Below are 14442 nucleotides of genomic sequence, written 5' to 3'. Positions count from 1 at the left end.
ATCAGTTCATTCATATGTGCTTGTTATGATGTGCCATGATGTTTCAGTGACAGGCATGACTGGTTTTGATTTCTTTATTAAAATAACAAAACATTTCAGTCTTATTTACATAATCGATCACACCAGAGGGTTTGTGAATCTACAAAATTATAACGGTGTTATTCTGCATTTGATGGCATGGTGGGAATCACACACAGCTATTTACAATACTTTGTCATACGCACAATTATTACATAGCTAGGCACACATTATGTGGTAGAAGTCTGTGCCTATGTTGCAAACACAAGTGAGCCTAACTGTGAATATTTGGTAATGGTTCGGTAGTAGTAGTCTGTCCATGTTGCCGGTCTTTAAATGGTTAGCGGATAGAGAGCATCATCACAAACTCTGAGTGAGAGGAGAAAGAAGACAAATCAGAAAACTTGTGTCAGTGTGAGGTTATGTGATTGAAGAGAAGAGGTTTGTAATGAAAAGTTACTCATGATTATTCCCAAAGTGATAACAAGAACATGCGCACTTCCAGTTCATCTGTTTGTGGTCAAAACATGCTGGCATCTCAGATGTTGTTTCTCACCTTCAAAGTCAATGTTTCCATCTGCATTAATGTCCAGCTCCTTTAAGATCTCCTCCAGTTCTCCTTTCTTCAACTTCTCCCCCAGCAGTGTCTTTAGTGCTTCCTTCATCTCCTCTTGGTTGATTATTCCATCTCCGTCTGTGTCAAACTTTGAGAAAACAGAGAAAGTATTAAAAACAGCACGTGTATATGATGATACTGCATGTGCACGGGGATTTGTGATTCCTCCCCACTCTTCCTTATTTGATAATTACTGTAATTCAGTCGTCATTAACTGACTGACCTGTAAAAAGGCCGACTGAAGCTCCTTGAGCCCCAGCATGCCCACCGTCTCGCCCATCATCCTGGGTCCCATCAGTTCAATAAAGTCATCAAAGTCCATTAATCCACCCACTGTGAAGAAGAAATTACAAACTCGAGTTCAGACTGCACTGCCTAGTTGTGAACATAAAGAAGGTTTTTTTGTTGTTTTTTTTTTTACTGAATATTTATTATTTTAATGAATATTTGCAATCAATTCCAGATATTTTAAAAATATGTTCTCATCTCACTTCTCATCTTTATCTGTTGCACTATCTCCAGCAGCTCCATTTCAGTGGGCATGTACCCCATAGTCCTCATGCACTCGGCCACATCCTTGTAGTTTAAGTAGCCATCTTGGTCATAGTCGAACTCCTTAAAGGCCTCGTGCAGCTCTGTGAGCGAGATCAAAGCGAATGTAACAGTAATCGGTAACATTTAGCACCCAGATTAACAAGAAAATACATTTTTAAAAAATAAGCTACAGTCTTCCAGATGTGGTATTTTCCATGAGAATATTTCTCCTTTTTTTTTTTTCTTTTTTTAATTATACAGCTAAGAAGGAAACTTTTTATTTTACTAATGCTTTCAAAATTTATAGTGTCAGGAAGTAGTAGTTTTATGACACTGTAATAACCGTAATGTTATAGTGAGACTCACCGTCTATTTCAGCCTGAGCGAGTTCCCTGTCCTGCACAAACACAGAGCAGAATACAACAATATTGACATTTTTTTTAAAGTGCTCATAATATTGTTAACTTGTGTATATTTCTTTATTATAAAAGTGTAAAATAAAAAGACCACACAGAGAAATATCTGTGCAGAGGTTTATGAATCCATTTCCGAGGCAACAACATGTATGCACAGTGGAAAAAGTTCTTATTTTGAAGCGTTTTGACGCAGGTCTTCATTTGGATCACCCTAATTAACTGTGACACTAAGCTTGCACTAACGGGCGACTAATACAACAGACACACCAGGCTTAGCGACAAAAGCTCCTGTAAGTGCACGATCTCGCCTCTGCCTCACTCCTGACGCTGTAACGCGTGACACTCGTGAGTTTTGTTGTGATATTCAAAGTCACAACACTGCTGTTTTGTTTTTTTAACAGCTGTATGAAGAAAAGCCGGGAAATAAAATTGAGCCAAAATGTAATTGAATGTGTTCAAATGTAATAAGGGAAACAGAATCAGCCATGATGTTCAAATCTTAATTTTAGCCCTTTTTTTTTTTTTTTTTTTTTAAGATCTGTAGGTCAAAGGTCACAGCTATACAGTACATTTGTATGAGTGAAACTACATACTGCCCCAAAAACACTGTTGAGCACGGAGATGTAGACTTTGTTCTTGCTCTCGGAGATTTTCTTGGACTTCTTTAATGACTTCTTGGGTGTTTCAGAGACTGAGCCTGACGGGGACTCCTTTCCCTTGGGAGATTTAGTGCCGCCTTCATTTCTAAAACACAGAAAGTCACAAATCCTTATAGAGGCACCTTCTTCTTCTTCACATTGTACATGAAAAAAACAAACAATGCCTCTTCTATAACCAAAAAGGATGTTGCAAATAAACATATGTATTACTAGAAAAATTCTACTTCTACGCTTTTCTGAGGTGATGAATTACCAAAGGCACACATCAGACCTATGGAGATCATGACTACATTTACAAGAATTTATTATGTCTGACAATTGCACACAGACAATTTCTAGTTACCCATCTGTTGATGCTGAGTCAACAGAAGTTGTGGAAGTTGTGGAAGGGGTCCTGTCTCCTGCTTTGGACATGCTGTGGATAAGCAGACACAATAACCCTGTACCCCAAGGAAACATGCACATTACTGAACACATACATGCATGTTTGGACATGTTAAAATTCTTTTATAAATGCTTTAAGGTAAAATAAAAAATAATCTGTTTCTATCACTGGTAGCTCTTGATTTCTCAGGATCTTCATGTTTTCCAGTACACGCTGCTTACCTTAGCTCCCTGTCCCAAGTAGTATGAATAAAATAAGAGGTCGACCGCACAGCCCTTGTGCTCTTTCTAGTGGTGCTCCACTTGTGTTGTGAATGGCTGCACGGTATCCCAACTGTTCTTACCTGCTCTTGACCTCCCACCGTCAGAGAGGCTTAACAGGTAATTACCTGGCTCAACATGCAGCCAACAATCAGAGAACAAAACGTGGAGCAGCACTGTGACTGACTGGACCTCCCCCTGCAGTGGGCCTTTCATTTTCAGTTCCGGCTGTTTCAAGATAATTCCGTCACCATACCAGATTACAAAAGATAAACAATACTTAATCGCAGGAATCATTTTGTCCTAACGTCTGGCAAGTGTCTGTCTGCTTGTCAGGCAATCTGGTACTCCATCAGCTAAAGCCTGATGAATTGTGACTGATGACTCATAACTAAAGCATCACAACCCTGCAGGATGGGTGCAAGCTTTACAGGCATGCATTTGAGTTCAAAATGGGTTCTGGTGTAACAATGGTAGAACAAAGCTCGGTGGTGTCATAGCTGGCAGCCACCTGTGGACGAGCTTAACAAGTCATTAGTAAACCCTTTGCTAGCTTACTGTTGAATTTAAAGTGGCTGCTGTAGTGATGATTTCCTCTCAGCTTATTAATTAGGATAAATTACTTAGTATCACAAAATGTTGGTCTCCTCTACTACTTTTTGGAGCCATTTAGGCTGTTGTGTAGCACTTTTCATTGTACGCGAGTATGACAAATGTTCACCTTGTTAAACTTTTGCTGGTTTACCCTGAAAACACGCGCTTGTTTATTAAACGTCAGTTGCGCATGTGCAGACGGCCTTTAAGCCTGATGTCATTTCCGGGCCGAAGTGCTTCTGAATAAACAGCATTGGCATATGACTGTTCACTATTAAACATGATTGTAACATACCTTATCAGCTGCAGCCATTTCCGTTTCTCTTTCTCGTCGGTAAAATGACAGCTGAGTGTGTTTTTTTTTTTTCCAGGTGTGCAAAAGTATTCAGCCCCCTTTTCTCTTGAGTGCAACCAATTGCATTCAGAAGTTGCCCGATGACTGCTAATGACTAAAAAAAGTCCACCTGTGTGTAATCTAATCTCAGTACAAATACAGCTGCTCCGTGACGGCCTCAGAGGTTGGTTAAGAGAATATTGGGGCGTAAACAGCATCATGAGGTCCAAAGAACACAGCAGACAGGTCGGGAATAAGGTTGTGGAGAAGCTCCTGGCCTTATGAGTCCTGCATTGGGGTAATGAGCGCCCTCTGCCTGCTGTGTGGTGTCGCTCATATCAGGAACCGCCACCGCTGCTACCTTCCCACCGCCGAGGAGACGGTTCGCGTGCCGGTGCTCGTGCTGTTCCCAATGAACCGGCGAAACGCTTAAGAACGGAGCTGGTAGCTCATTTGGAGCATGCTGTGTTTGGTATAATGGCGGATCGATCATGGGGCTAATTGATTGGTGAAAAATTTGTAAAATTCACTAATTAATCCATCATTTCCAGGAGATTTGTTATCTTTAAGAGAGCCAATGCATTCTTGAATTTCTTTTAAATGAATTCCTTCATCACAAAGCGACTTAAAATGATCATCTATACTGTTGAGATTCTTCCTGTCCTCTAAGAAATCTATCCATGTCATCTTCATTTTCTGAGTCAGTCATGTATAATCTTTGATAGAAATTGGTCGCATATTTTGAAATAACATTTTCATCTTCACATATCGCGTCATTAATTCTAAGTTTCCCAATAAAGGACTGCTCAAAGTTCCTTGTTTTGAGATTAAAAAAATACTTTTCACCCTGTTCTAACCATTTCCTTTCTAGATCTAATAAAGGCACCTTTGGCTTTATCCTCATATATGTTTTCCAGATCTAACTGTAACAATGAATATTCCTTAGATTCATGTTCAGGCAAATTGGTTTTCTCAGATAGTTTCATTAATTTGGAAATTTTTTGAGTTTCTCTCTTTTTTCTCTGAAGCAACCTTCTTCCTTATTCTTATTGCCAAATTTCTAATTTCAAATTTCATTAATTCCCAGCACTTCCCAAAACAATTGAGCAATTTTGCTTCTGTCCAGTATTTATTAATAAGTCTCAGGGTTCCATTTTGGAATTTTGTAACAACCTTTTGTTTGATTTCCAATAGTCTGTATTCCAAAGGTGTCTAATAAGTTTCATATCGACCTTAATCGTGATTGCTTTGTGATCTGTCAGAATTGTTGGTTCTATCAATATGTCAATTACTTTATTTTCAATATCTGAAGAGATCAACCAAAAATCTATACAAGACTGTTGGGATCTGTCCTTATTACTCCATGTGTAAAAATTGTTATTCAATATTTGTATCTCCAAATATCAATTAAGCCCATCCGGTTACAAATATGTTCTAATTCGGATGAGGTTTGGTTTCTAGGGGGCCACCTATCCATGTTTCCATGTTTCCATCCATCACTGTGTTGAAATCTCCTCCCCATAAAATTTTGGCTGAAGGAAATATCACATTAATCTTGTCGTCTATAGTTAAAAATAAATTAGAATTTTGCTGTTTATTATTAAAGCCATATATATTAATCATTATAAACTGTGACTGATCAATAGCCACCACAATTATAATCCATCAACCACTGACATCTGATACTTGCTTTAGAATATTGCCTCTTATTACCTTGTAAAATAGCTACACCTGCTGATTTGTTGTTACCAAAAGAAAACCATACCCACAAACTTGAATTCTTGTCCACGCGGAAGGGAAGAGACATACTTGCCTGTGATCAATTCTTCTCTGAGTTTTGCCTTCAGCCTCAAAGAATATCTTTGGTTTATTTCAGCTGTAGTGAATTCATCTCGAGTTTGTTTATTAAACTTTGTGAAACCGTTTTCAGTGTGCCCTGTGTTTGAGTCCTCTTAGTGAACCATGACACAATAAGTTATTTGAGGCAAATATACTTGTTAAAATCCTACAATTAATGGTTTTGACCCCATGAAGTTATTATTGATCAGTGATGTCTTATCAAAATCCATCAGTGGTGCCGGACATGCTAATCAGGTGGTTTGAAATTACACATTAGTATGATTTGTAATTTCTGGAGAAAATGCAGCGGTTTTGCTGCGACTTTGTTTGCTGTTTGCTGCTGAAACACTGTGACCAGATAAAGCTGGAGATAGGTAGCTGAGTCTGGTTTGTATACATGAGCAGTTGCAGCAGCTGATAGAGGGAATATTTTCTCTGAAAAGTTGAACTAGAAGGGTTCCAGTGTTCCATGTTACCATTTTTACCTGAGTTGCCCCAATGAGTAAATCCCTTTTTTGAGCAATTAAATGGTTAATTATGAAACTTCTGTGAAATAAACTTAACAGAGATTCAGTTCAAGTTTCAGAAAATAATTTAATTTTTATGTTTTTTTAATATACAATTTTACATTCTTTTATTTATATAAAAAAAAAGAATACATTTTTTTTTACACAAGTATTTTTGTTGTTCCCAGAGAGCAAGCCAAACACTGGTCAAGAGAAGAACCATCTCTACTGGTGATGCACTGATTTGGAAATTATTAATTTTTTTATTCATCAATAACTTTTCTAACATGATCTTAATACTTGTTTGTCTAAAGAGAAATGGAACACAAACAAGTTGAACCTAATATCAGTGCAGCACTAGTCTTTTCAGCAGGACGTGGAACCTATCTGGGATTTGAATAACGTCTCTGCTGATGAGATGGTCTTATCTCTTTACCAGTGAATGTGGGGCGACGGCGGCAAGAAAAAACTCCCTCTTGGAGGAAGAAATCTTGGGAGGAACCAGGCTCTCTGGGAGGAACCCTTCCTCCTAAGGCATGGGGTTACCAACAGAGTCAGCGGCAGCAGCTTAGGATGTCCATTCTTCCTCCATCTGGAGCTTGATGACCACTCCTGGTTCATGGTGCAGCCAGTTCTAGACCTGAGATCGAAGACAAAAATCATGTGGTAAATAAGGTGTTGGCATATTTTAAAATTGTCCCACTTCAGAATGTCATGCAACTGCCTTCTTACATGGCGTTTATAAAACAGGATGTACGCCAAGCGGTTCTGTTCCTTGCAAACGGTGGATCCAGGTGTTTCAAAGACAATATTGTCGTTGAATGTGAGCCACCGATCTACTGGATCATATGGACTGTCATCAGGATGGACGGCATTAGAGATGTAGTGTCCTGAAAGGATATGAAAACATATGAATCCAAATGAAAAGCTTTATGAAAGTCCTTCATTAAAAATTAACCTCCCAGCTTTGTTTTTTTTTTTTTTAAGATTAGATTAGATTAGATTAGATTAATCTAATCTTTTAGGCACCAAATAAGAAAAAGAAGAAGAAAGAATTACAGCACTGACCAAGACTTTCAAAATTAAGCTATTAATAAGGTTACAAGCAAACAGAGCTTGTAACCAGTTTTTCTCTGAATGCAGTGATGAGTTCTGCAAAAAGCATTTAAATTTCACTCAAATCTACAGTATAATTATATCAACACTTCTCTGCCTGTAACAAGTCAGATTTTCTTACCAGTCTGTGTGCTTCCATAATGGCTGATGACACTAACAAGACTATAGCAGGCACCACCCTGAGAAGGAACAAAGTAAACGAGAGTTAGTTTCACCAGTCTCACATCATCGTGACATTTAAGGTGGTTCTATGAGACGTTCTGTGTTCTGCTTTTACCTGATTAGATGGCACTATCAAATCCCTCTGCAGATTGATGGGGTCAGACAGTTTTGTCAGTGTGTACGTTGGAGTGATGCAAAATCTTTTGAGGTGCAAGATGAGGATTCTGTCAAACAAAAAGATACCAAAAAAAGACAAATGAGTGTCAAACAGAAACAGAAGATGGAAGAAAAGGATTGCTGAAGTGTTTTGTTGTGAACCCCTGAGGATCAGTGGACCACAGTTGGGAAACTGCTCAGGTCAGGTGATTAGTTCTGATGTGACGTGACTCACTTTGGCAGCGTATCAAAGGACGACTTCAGTCCTGATGTCGTCCCTCCGCACTCGCACTTAAACTCCAACTCTTTTTCCTGAAGAACAGCGCAGAGACAACAGGCTGCATGTTAGAAACAATCACATTTGCACACACACTAACAAAACAGGTGTATTAAAATGAGCCATAATGCAACTGCATGGAAACAGGTGATCTTACCTGCAGAGAAGCCTCAAACATGTCCAAAACTGAGCCTTTCACAACGAGGTCTAGAGACAAACTCGTGAACTTCTCCTGGTGCGATGTCTCGGCTCCACAGCTACACATTAGAGAAAAAATACAGGTCAGACACAACATTCAGCCCGCTCTCATGGCAAAATAAAGAAAAAACTGCAAGGACAAGGCAGTCAAATTTATTTGTGTACACAGACACAGAGTCCCTTTTTTCATGATAGCGTGACTTTAAAACTAATATATTTTAATAGGAAGCATGCTTTGTGTTTTTGAAGCCTCAAAGTGGCATCTGAAAAAAGCAACTTTAAAAAAGTGGTGGGTGTTATATTTTAACACAAACTATAGGATCATTTCCTGACCTAATCAAGTACTTTTATTGCCCAAACCTAACAGAGTAGTTTCTAAGGATAATTAAGGAGTAATTGAATGCTAAAATCTGTCCCCATGAGACTCTCAGAAGGTGGCGTTAGCCACTGCCAGACCCTCCAAATGAGGATGTCTTCAGCATTCATGTGGAAAAACTATTAAGTTTGTGTAATTGGACGTGAATCATGACACTCAATGAGGAATCAGTTCCACGTACCCCCGCCCCCACCCCAAAAAAAAAGCATGTCACAATTGCTAGGCCCAAAGATTTCACCAGTAAAATAAGCAACTATCAGAGTGGCCACTAGAAGAAAAACCTTATAACTGGTAAAAGCAGCCCACAGAGAGCTCTCCACCAGAGATTCCTGTTGAAAGCACTCCAGCTTTCATTACGTAATGTTTGGTTCAAAGTTCACCAAGACAAGCACTGGCACCACAAACTAGCTAAAATGAGTGCCGGTTATTGGGCCCTCCCATAAATGAACTGGCCCCACGCTGACTCCAGTACGGCGCTGGTGAAAAAGAAGTGTATGAGAATATTGTAACTGGCCCTGTCCACTGCACCAGCTTACCTCTTGCATGTTCTCAAGTTTTCCATGTAGAAAACAAAATGGCCTTCCACTGGGCAGGTGTAACTTTGGCCCAGGAGAGCTGCCGTCTTCTGCAGCTCAGAGGACATCATTTGGAACTGGTCCAACAGCAGTGTTAAGAACTCGTGAGCATCCTGAAAACGCAGAAGCACATGAGTTTTCAAACAGAACATAAACAATCAGAAGTTTGAGCAAAAAACTACATTTCCAACTAACTGACTCACTTTCTCTTCATTGTCACTGTAATCAGGAGCGTGTATGGCAAATGTGTTTTTAAAGGCGCTCAGGCGGCCGAGTTTCATACTGCAATCTTCTGAGTCAAGGCAGTCCCTGATGTCAGTAAATCGCCTGTAGAAAGAAAAGCAAAACCAGCATTTCTGCTGTTAGATCTGTTGTTTCGTTTGGTTCTTCAGCTTTGTGAGGAAACTTTGAGTGATGGATCATACCTTAAGAGTTGAGCTCCGGGAACTAAACCCCACAAATCCTTTTGACGGCTGATATCTCTCATAAAATCCTGCAGGCTGAGGAGGGTCTGAAGGCAGGAGTTCATGTAGCAGCTGTTTCCGATGTTTGGAAACCTGTCGCACACAAAACACCAAGGTGATCAAGCCAGTATTAACTCATTCATTTTCTGCAGTTTGATTTCCGAAGATGAACTTTGGTTTTTGTGCATGTGCACTTACCCGCAGGAGCTGGTGCTTCGGCCTTCCGGGTTTGCTACTTTCTCTGGTTCTGGAGTTTTTGTGTACCCACTACAAAGAGTTAAAAACACAAACCCACGGTTAGAAAACATGCCAAGTGGTGTCAACTGATGCATGTGTCGGTGTGAAAACACATTCACATTTAAAGGAAATTTCACCTTTAAGTCAAAAATGTGTTAATGATGACATCTGGAGGTAGTTTTTTTCTTACCCAGTAGCCATGTTGTCCCCTAGCAGCTGTTTCACAGTTTCGTCAAATACGTGTGCATGCAAGTCTTCATCTGCTGGCATATTTGCACACAGAATGTTCAACAGTTGAATCAACTTGCATGTGTTGTAGTCAATTATCAAACTGTCCTCATCGCATTCTTTAAGGGTGCTGCTGGATCTGCTGGATCAAAGCAGATTATCTCTCTAACATTAGCATTAAACCAGCGAATGGTTATTCTGACCAGCAATCAGCCACAATATTAACACCAATTACTTAAAATTGTGTACAGCCAACTGATGATCTGCACGAGTTTGTTGCTGTGGCATCCACAAGGATCCCAGCAGAATTTTGCATTTAAAAACACTTTACCTGGAATTAGTTCCACCTGCTGCATTTTTGGGGTCTGTTTGTTTTGATGCCTCACAGTCGGATTCTGGACTGGCCCGGGTTTTACTCTGTAGAAAGAAATGAATGGTTCAATAAGGAAAGACAGGGAAATAAATTGTGCTAAAATGCTCTCATTTAGTCCTGATCTTTAATGTCTGATGACAGTGATTCTTTTAAAAAAACAAGAAAATAAACAAAACATACCTTGAAGAGTTTAAAAGGCCACCAGGATTTCTTCTTTGTTGACTGTGGTGCAGTGGTCTCACTAATTAAAGAGAGAAACAAGTTTAGTCTGACTGAGCTGAATCTTAACTGAGGTGAAATCATTCTAACATGTGGGCAAGTTTTAATTTTCAGAAAATGTGTAAAGAAATATGTAAAAAAGTAAGAATTCATATTGGGAGCAGTTTCTGACCTGGTCTCTGAATCAGCATCGCAGTCCTTCTTCTGTAGAGAAAGAAAAAATTGTTATTAAAAAAGTTTTTTTCAAACTAACAAGTAAAAGTCACAGAGAAAAAAAAAACAAAAAACAGTCAATAGGATGCTTTGTGTCAAACCAAACCTGAAACCAACTGAAAAGGCGAGTCAGCCATTTCTTCTTCTTCTTCTTCTTTGTTTGTTTAGTTTCTCCCACCTTTGGTGATGGGGCTGAAACTGGTGTGGCAGCAGCAGCAGGAGCATCCGGGACACTGGTGAAGAAGAAAGAATAAATGTTGTTTTCAACACTGGAATCATCGTAACAAGGAGGACATCGTGGATATTGCACATAAAAATAATAACTCTCGTAGAATCCCCAAATTTCTAACACAAAAATCACATATTTTCTACATTTGCAGCACTCATCTCTAAAACTATATAAATAATGGACTGCAATATTTATGGTCAACTAGACTGTAAGTGGTGAAAAGGCTGTAAGATTATAATATTACAGACAGGCAAAATGAAATCCCTTTACAAAAGCTAAAAAGAAAAAGTGATTCTAACTAAACCACTTAACAAGCAGTAAAAACCCCCCCAAAAAAACAAGCAGCTGTGACAGCATTAAATTAAAAAAGATTATCTATTTCTTTACCTCTGCTGAGACTGGGAAGGTTTCCCTTTGTTTGCCACCTTTTCCTGGCTTGATTTCTGTTAAGAAAAAACAAAACAAAACATCAGTAATGGCATAAAACAAACACAACAAAGGCGCCTGTCCATGAACAGTGTCCAGTTTTGGTCACATAGGGAAAAATAGTTTTCTGTATTATTTGTCATTTTGACCAGTTCTCACATTATGGCCATGTTCTTGGTCAAAACAGCATGATTTATGTCCATAATTTTTCAGTTTCACCCCATCATACATATGTACTGGCCACAGATGAAAATTTTTAAATAAAATAAAAAGAACATTTTATTTAGTGCCTGAACTTGCAGTAATTAAATGTTCTTTCATAGTGTAATGACTGGTTTAGACCAGCCGTTATGCTGATAAAAGCTAAATGCTACTTTCTTCATTTAGCTTTTACCAAAATTTCAGTTTATCTTTACAGAAATCCATAAATAACTTGGCTTCATGAACTTTTGTGATACGAACTCACAGTTAGCATTAAAAAGAAAATCTATCCAAACATACCTTTCTTCGAAAACGGGATCGAAACATGCCTGAATGTAATTTGAATATAATTTGATCGCTTCAGAAACCGTTTCTTCTTCAATCCGAGATGTTCGACTGAAAAACTCTGTCACGGGTTGCGTTTATATTATCTATGCTCAGAACGTTCGCTGTGCAACGTCAGAACGAATATTCCTTTGAAGTTGGAATGAAAAGGCCGAATTCGCATATTTTTGAATGTATCCGCCTTAAACTGTTCGGCGCTCCTCTCCTAGCAACGCTTTAATTCCAGCCTGTTATGTATTTTAATTTGCACGCTAGAAAATCTCCGAAGATGCTTGACTTGACTTTGAATCTCTGAAGGATAAATAAATAAATAAACAAACTTTCCGTACTTAAAGTGTTGGGAAAACAATATAATAAGCTTGAATAAAAAAAAAAAAAAAAAAAAGAAAGCTAATTTAACGAGACAGGTAGAAAAAAAGATGTCATTTTAATGTCAAGGGGATTTATTTTGAAAGTCCAAAAAACATTTACAGGCATCCCGTTTTAGTAACATTCATGATTTGAGCTACAGAGGAAGCCTCTGTAAGCCCCGAGAAGCAGCTTTAATATTCGTGAGTTTTCCACTTGATAGGTTTTGGTTAGTCTGCTTCTAATGTAGAAATAACATGCAGAAAATGTTGTTTGTTACCGAGTGTCTGAAAGTGTTAACATTGAATTTCATTATTGGGTGGATTTTATTTTGAAAGAAACACGTAATCACATCCCGTTTACACAAAAGTAGTCATAACCAGTGACCTGCAGTCAGGGGAAGTAGGTGAAGTAGTGCCTAACCTGTCATCATGACAAGTAAAATACTAACAATGATAAGAGAAAATACATTTGACCACTTGACTGTTCTATAAAACTGTTTTCTACATTATTTCAGCACTTTAATGGTCAAAATCGCTTAATTTACACTTCGCCTGTTCAAACACATGGAAGAAATACGGGGTGAGCCAGTGCAGTGCTGTGGCTCATCTCTGGGGGCGCTGTGTCGCATACAATAAGTGAAGCAGGCGTTTGGCGCATGCTCATTGCTGTCTGTCTTTATATCGCCAACATACATGTTTGATTACACATGTGCCACACATGCTGATGTTCCACAGTCTGTCTAATATGTTGAATGAATGTGTGTGACACGTTTATTCTCTGTGATCGGTGAAAATACACAGGGTGAGGAAGGGAGTACCGTGGCACACTGACAGGGGGCAGTGCTGCAGCAGCACTGTGCAGAGTAACGGAGATATTCGCGGAGAAGGATAAGCGCATGGATTTCGTCTTCAAATAAAGGTATATATGTTTTTTTTTTCTTTATTTATAGAGACACCCCCCCCCCCCCCCCCCCAAAAAAAATAGTTTGACCTTACATTAAATAATTTGTTTTTCTTCTTGTGAAAAACAAAGACTTTTATTTTTACATTTTTGCTTGAAAATTAGTACCAATACACCTCCATTTGTCAGGCATCCTCTCACTCTCCAAGGTTGAGTCCACTGCTCTCTCCTAGATACCTCCATACCTCCACAGGTACGTCATCTGGACCACCTGCCTTTCCACTCTTCATCCTCTTCATAGCTGCCCTCACTTCCTTTTTACTAACCCTCTGCAGGTTCATCCCACTCCTGGCCAGGGCTACGCTAAAGCAAACAGTATGATGAGCAGTAACCCTTTGAAAATCAGCATTGAGTGAAGGTGACGATCTGACAGCAATGATGGCTAAAATATTAGTTTAACCACTGAAACAAGGTTATCTTTGCCTCTCTAAAAGGACTCTGCCAGTGACGTCTGTCTCTGTGCTGGAGGTTGGGGTCTGCCCTATATTGTTTAGGGTTAGGGTTACAGGATGGGGAGCACCAGTGTGTGCATTCAAGATGTGACAGAGGTGCTGTTTGCAACAAACATGTCTACTTTTTGATAAGACAGGAGCATCTTCCTGTATGAAAGCTCAGTCGTCATATTGGTTTATCTTCAATGGCGCTTGTTGACCTTGAGCTTTCCTCAGGTGAGCATGCGGGATTGAACAAGGTTAGGAAAAACTGACTTCCTCATTTAACTGGATCTAAATAATCCATGAAAGACCCAGAGAGTATGTGGAATCTGTTTCCAGATATTTTATTTAAAACAGTAGGCAGGATTCATTTTTTTAATTAATGTGGCCTTTTGCTCTTAATTGGTAAACTTTTCTAAACGAGCTCTCCTTAACAAGCACACTACTCTCCCCACAAATATTTTATATGGAACAATGTCAACGTCCACATACAGAAACAAATCATTAGCTTTTGAAAATTGGATTGGAAATAACATCCTACTTACGAAACAGCTTTTTGATTCTGAAGGGCTTCCATACACTTATGGGAACTTTGTATAGAAATACAGAGTTCCTGTCACTCAAAAGGAGCTCAGTACTGTAATAAATGCACTGTCATCTGGCATTATATGTCTATCAGGCTGTAGCACAGATTTATGTGACTCTGTTACTTTAAATGACTTTAAAATCACTGTTGATGGC

General features: G+C 39.0%; 2 protein-coding genes across 4 annotated transcripts; both read right to left on the bottom strand.

Annotated features, from left to right (window-relative positions):
* Window positions 1–60: 60 nt before the first annotated feature.
* On the bottom strand, window positions 61–2999 carry LOC115775097 (calcium-binding protein 2-like). Of its 2 annotated transcripts, none has more exons than XM_030722587.1 (8): window positions 2850–2999; window positions 2587–2658; window positions 2178–2328; window positions 1535–1565; window positions 1126–1269; window positions 858–967; window positions 575–722; window positions 61–387 (listed from the first exon to the last, which is right to left on the bottom strand). In XM_030722587.1, exons 2-8 carry the CDS (start codon window positions 2655–2657, stop codon window positions 359–361), a joined length of 684 nt encoding a protein of 227 aa, XP_030578447.1. In that variant the 5' UTR covers window position 2658; window positions 2850–2999; the 3' UTR covers window positions 61–358. The 2 variants fall into 2 exon arrangements, with proteins under 2 accessions (XP_030578447.1, XP_030578449.1); XM_030722589.1 differs by having other exon boundaries at window positions 2587–2683; window positions 2850–2963.
* A 3333-nt stretch (window positions 3000–6332) lies between these two features.
* On the bottom strand, window positions 6333–12039 carry LOC115775096 (ubiquitin carboxyl-terminal hydrolase 37-like). 2 transcript variants are annotated; one of them, XM_030722585.1, is made up of 17 exons: window positions 11912–12039; window positions 11372–11427; window positions 10862–10988; window positions 10715–10746; window positions 10504–10564; window positions 10282–10367; window positions 9913–10092; window positions 9684–9752; window positions 9447–9578; window positions 9225–9348; window positions 8983–9134; window positions 8030–8129; window positions 7831–7907; window positions 7555–7663; window positions 7399–7456; window positions 6894–7051; window positions 6333–6801 (listed from the first exon to the last, which is right to left on the bottom strand). In XM_030722585.1, the coding sequence occupies exons 1-17, from the start codon at window positions 11936–11938 to the stop codon at window positions 6796–6798; spliced, it is 1554 nt and encodes a 517-aa protein (XP_030578445.1). In that variant the 5' UTR covers window positions 11939–12039; the 3' UTR covers window positions 6333–6795. The 2 variants fall into 2 exon arrangements, with proteins under 2 accessions (XP_030578445.1, XP_030578446.1); XM_030722586.1 differs by having other exon boundaries at window positions 9913–10089.
* Between the last annotated feature and the right edge of the window lie 2403 nt (window positions 12040–14442).

Source organism: Archocentrus centrarchus, assembly GCF_007364275.1.
Source record: "Archocentrus centrarchus isolate MPI-CPG fArcCen1 chromosome 18 unlocalized genomic scaffold, fArcCen1 scaffold_23_ctg1, whole genome shotgun sequence".
NCBI classification, from domain to species: Eukaryota; Metazoa; Chordata; class Actinopteri; order Cichliformes; family Cichlidae; genus Archocentrus; species Archocentrus centrarchus.
Note: the sequence above shows the minus strand (reverse complement) of the source record. Positions and strands in the feature narration are given on the sequence as shown.

Excerpts from the sequence above, each read along its gene's own strand:
- LOC115775097 (XM_030722587.1), bottom strand. The coding sequence starts at position 2,657 with ATGTCCAAAGCAGGAGACAGGACCCCTTCCACAACTTCCACAACTTCT. Across the intron at positions 1,566-2,177 it reads TCAACAGTGTTTTTGGGGCA|GACAGGGAACTCGCTCAGGC; the intron begins GTATGTAGTTTC and ends GTGTTTGTGCAG. Across the intron at positions 723-857 it reads TTCAGTCGGCCTTTTTACAG|TTTGACACAGACGGAGATGG; the intron begins GTCAGTCAGTTA and ends GTTTTCTCAAAG.
- LOC115775096 (XM_030722585.1), bottom strand. The coding sequence starts at position 11,938 with ATGTTTCGATCCCGTTTTCGAAGAAAG. Across the intron at positions 7,908-8,029 it reads TGTTTGAGGCTTCTCTGCAG|GAAAAAGAGTTGGAGTTTAA; the intron begins GTAAGATCACCT and ends GCTGTTCTTCAG. Across the intron at positions 7,457-7,554 it reads TGATAGTGCCATCTAATCAG|GGTGGTGCCTGCTATAGTCT; the intron begins GTAAAAGCAGAA and ends GTTCCTTCTCAG.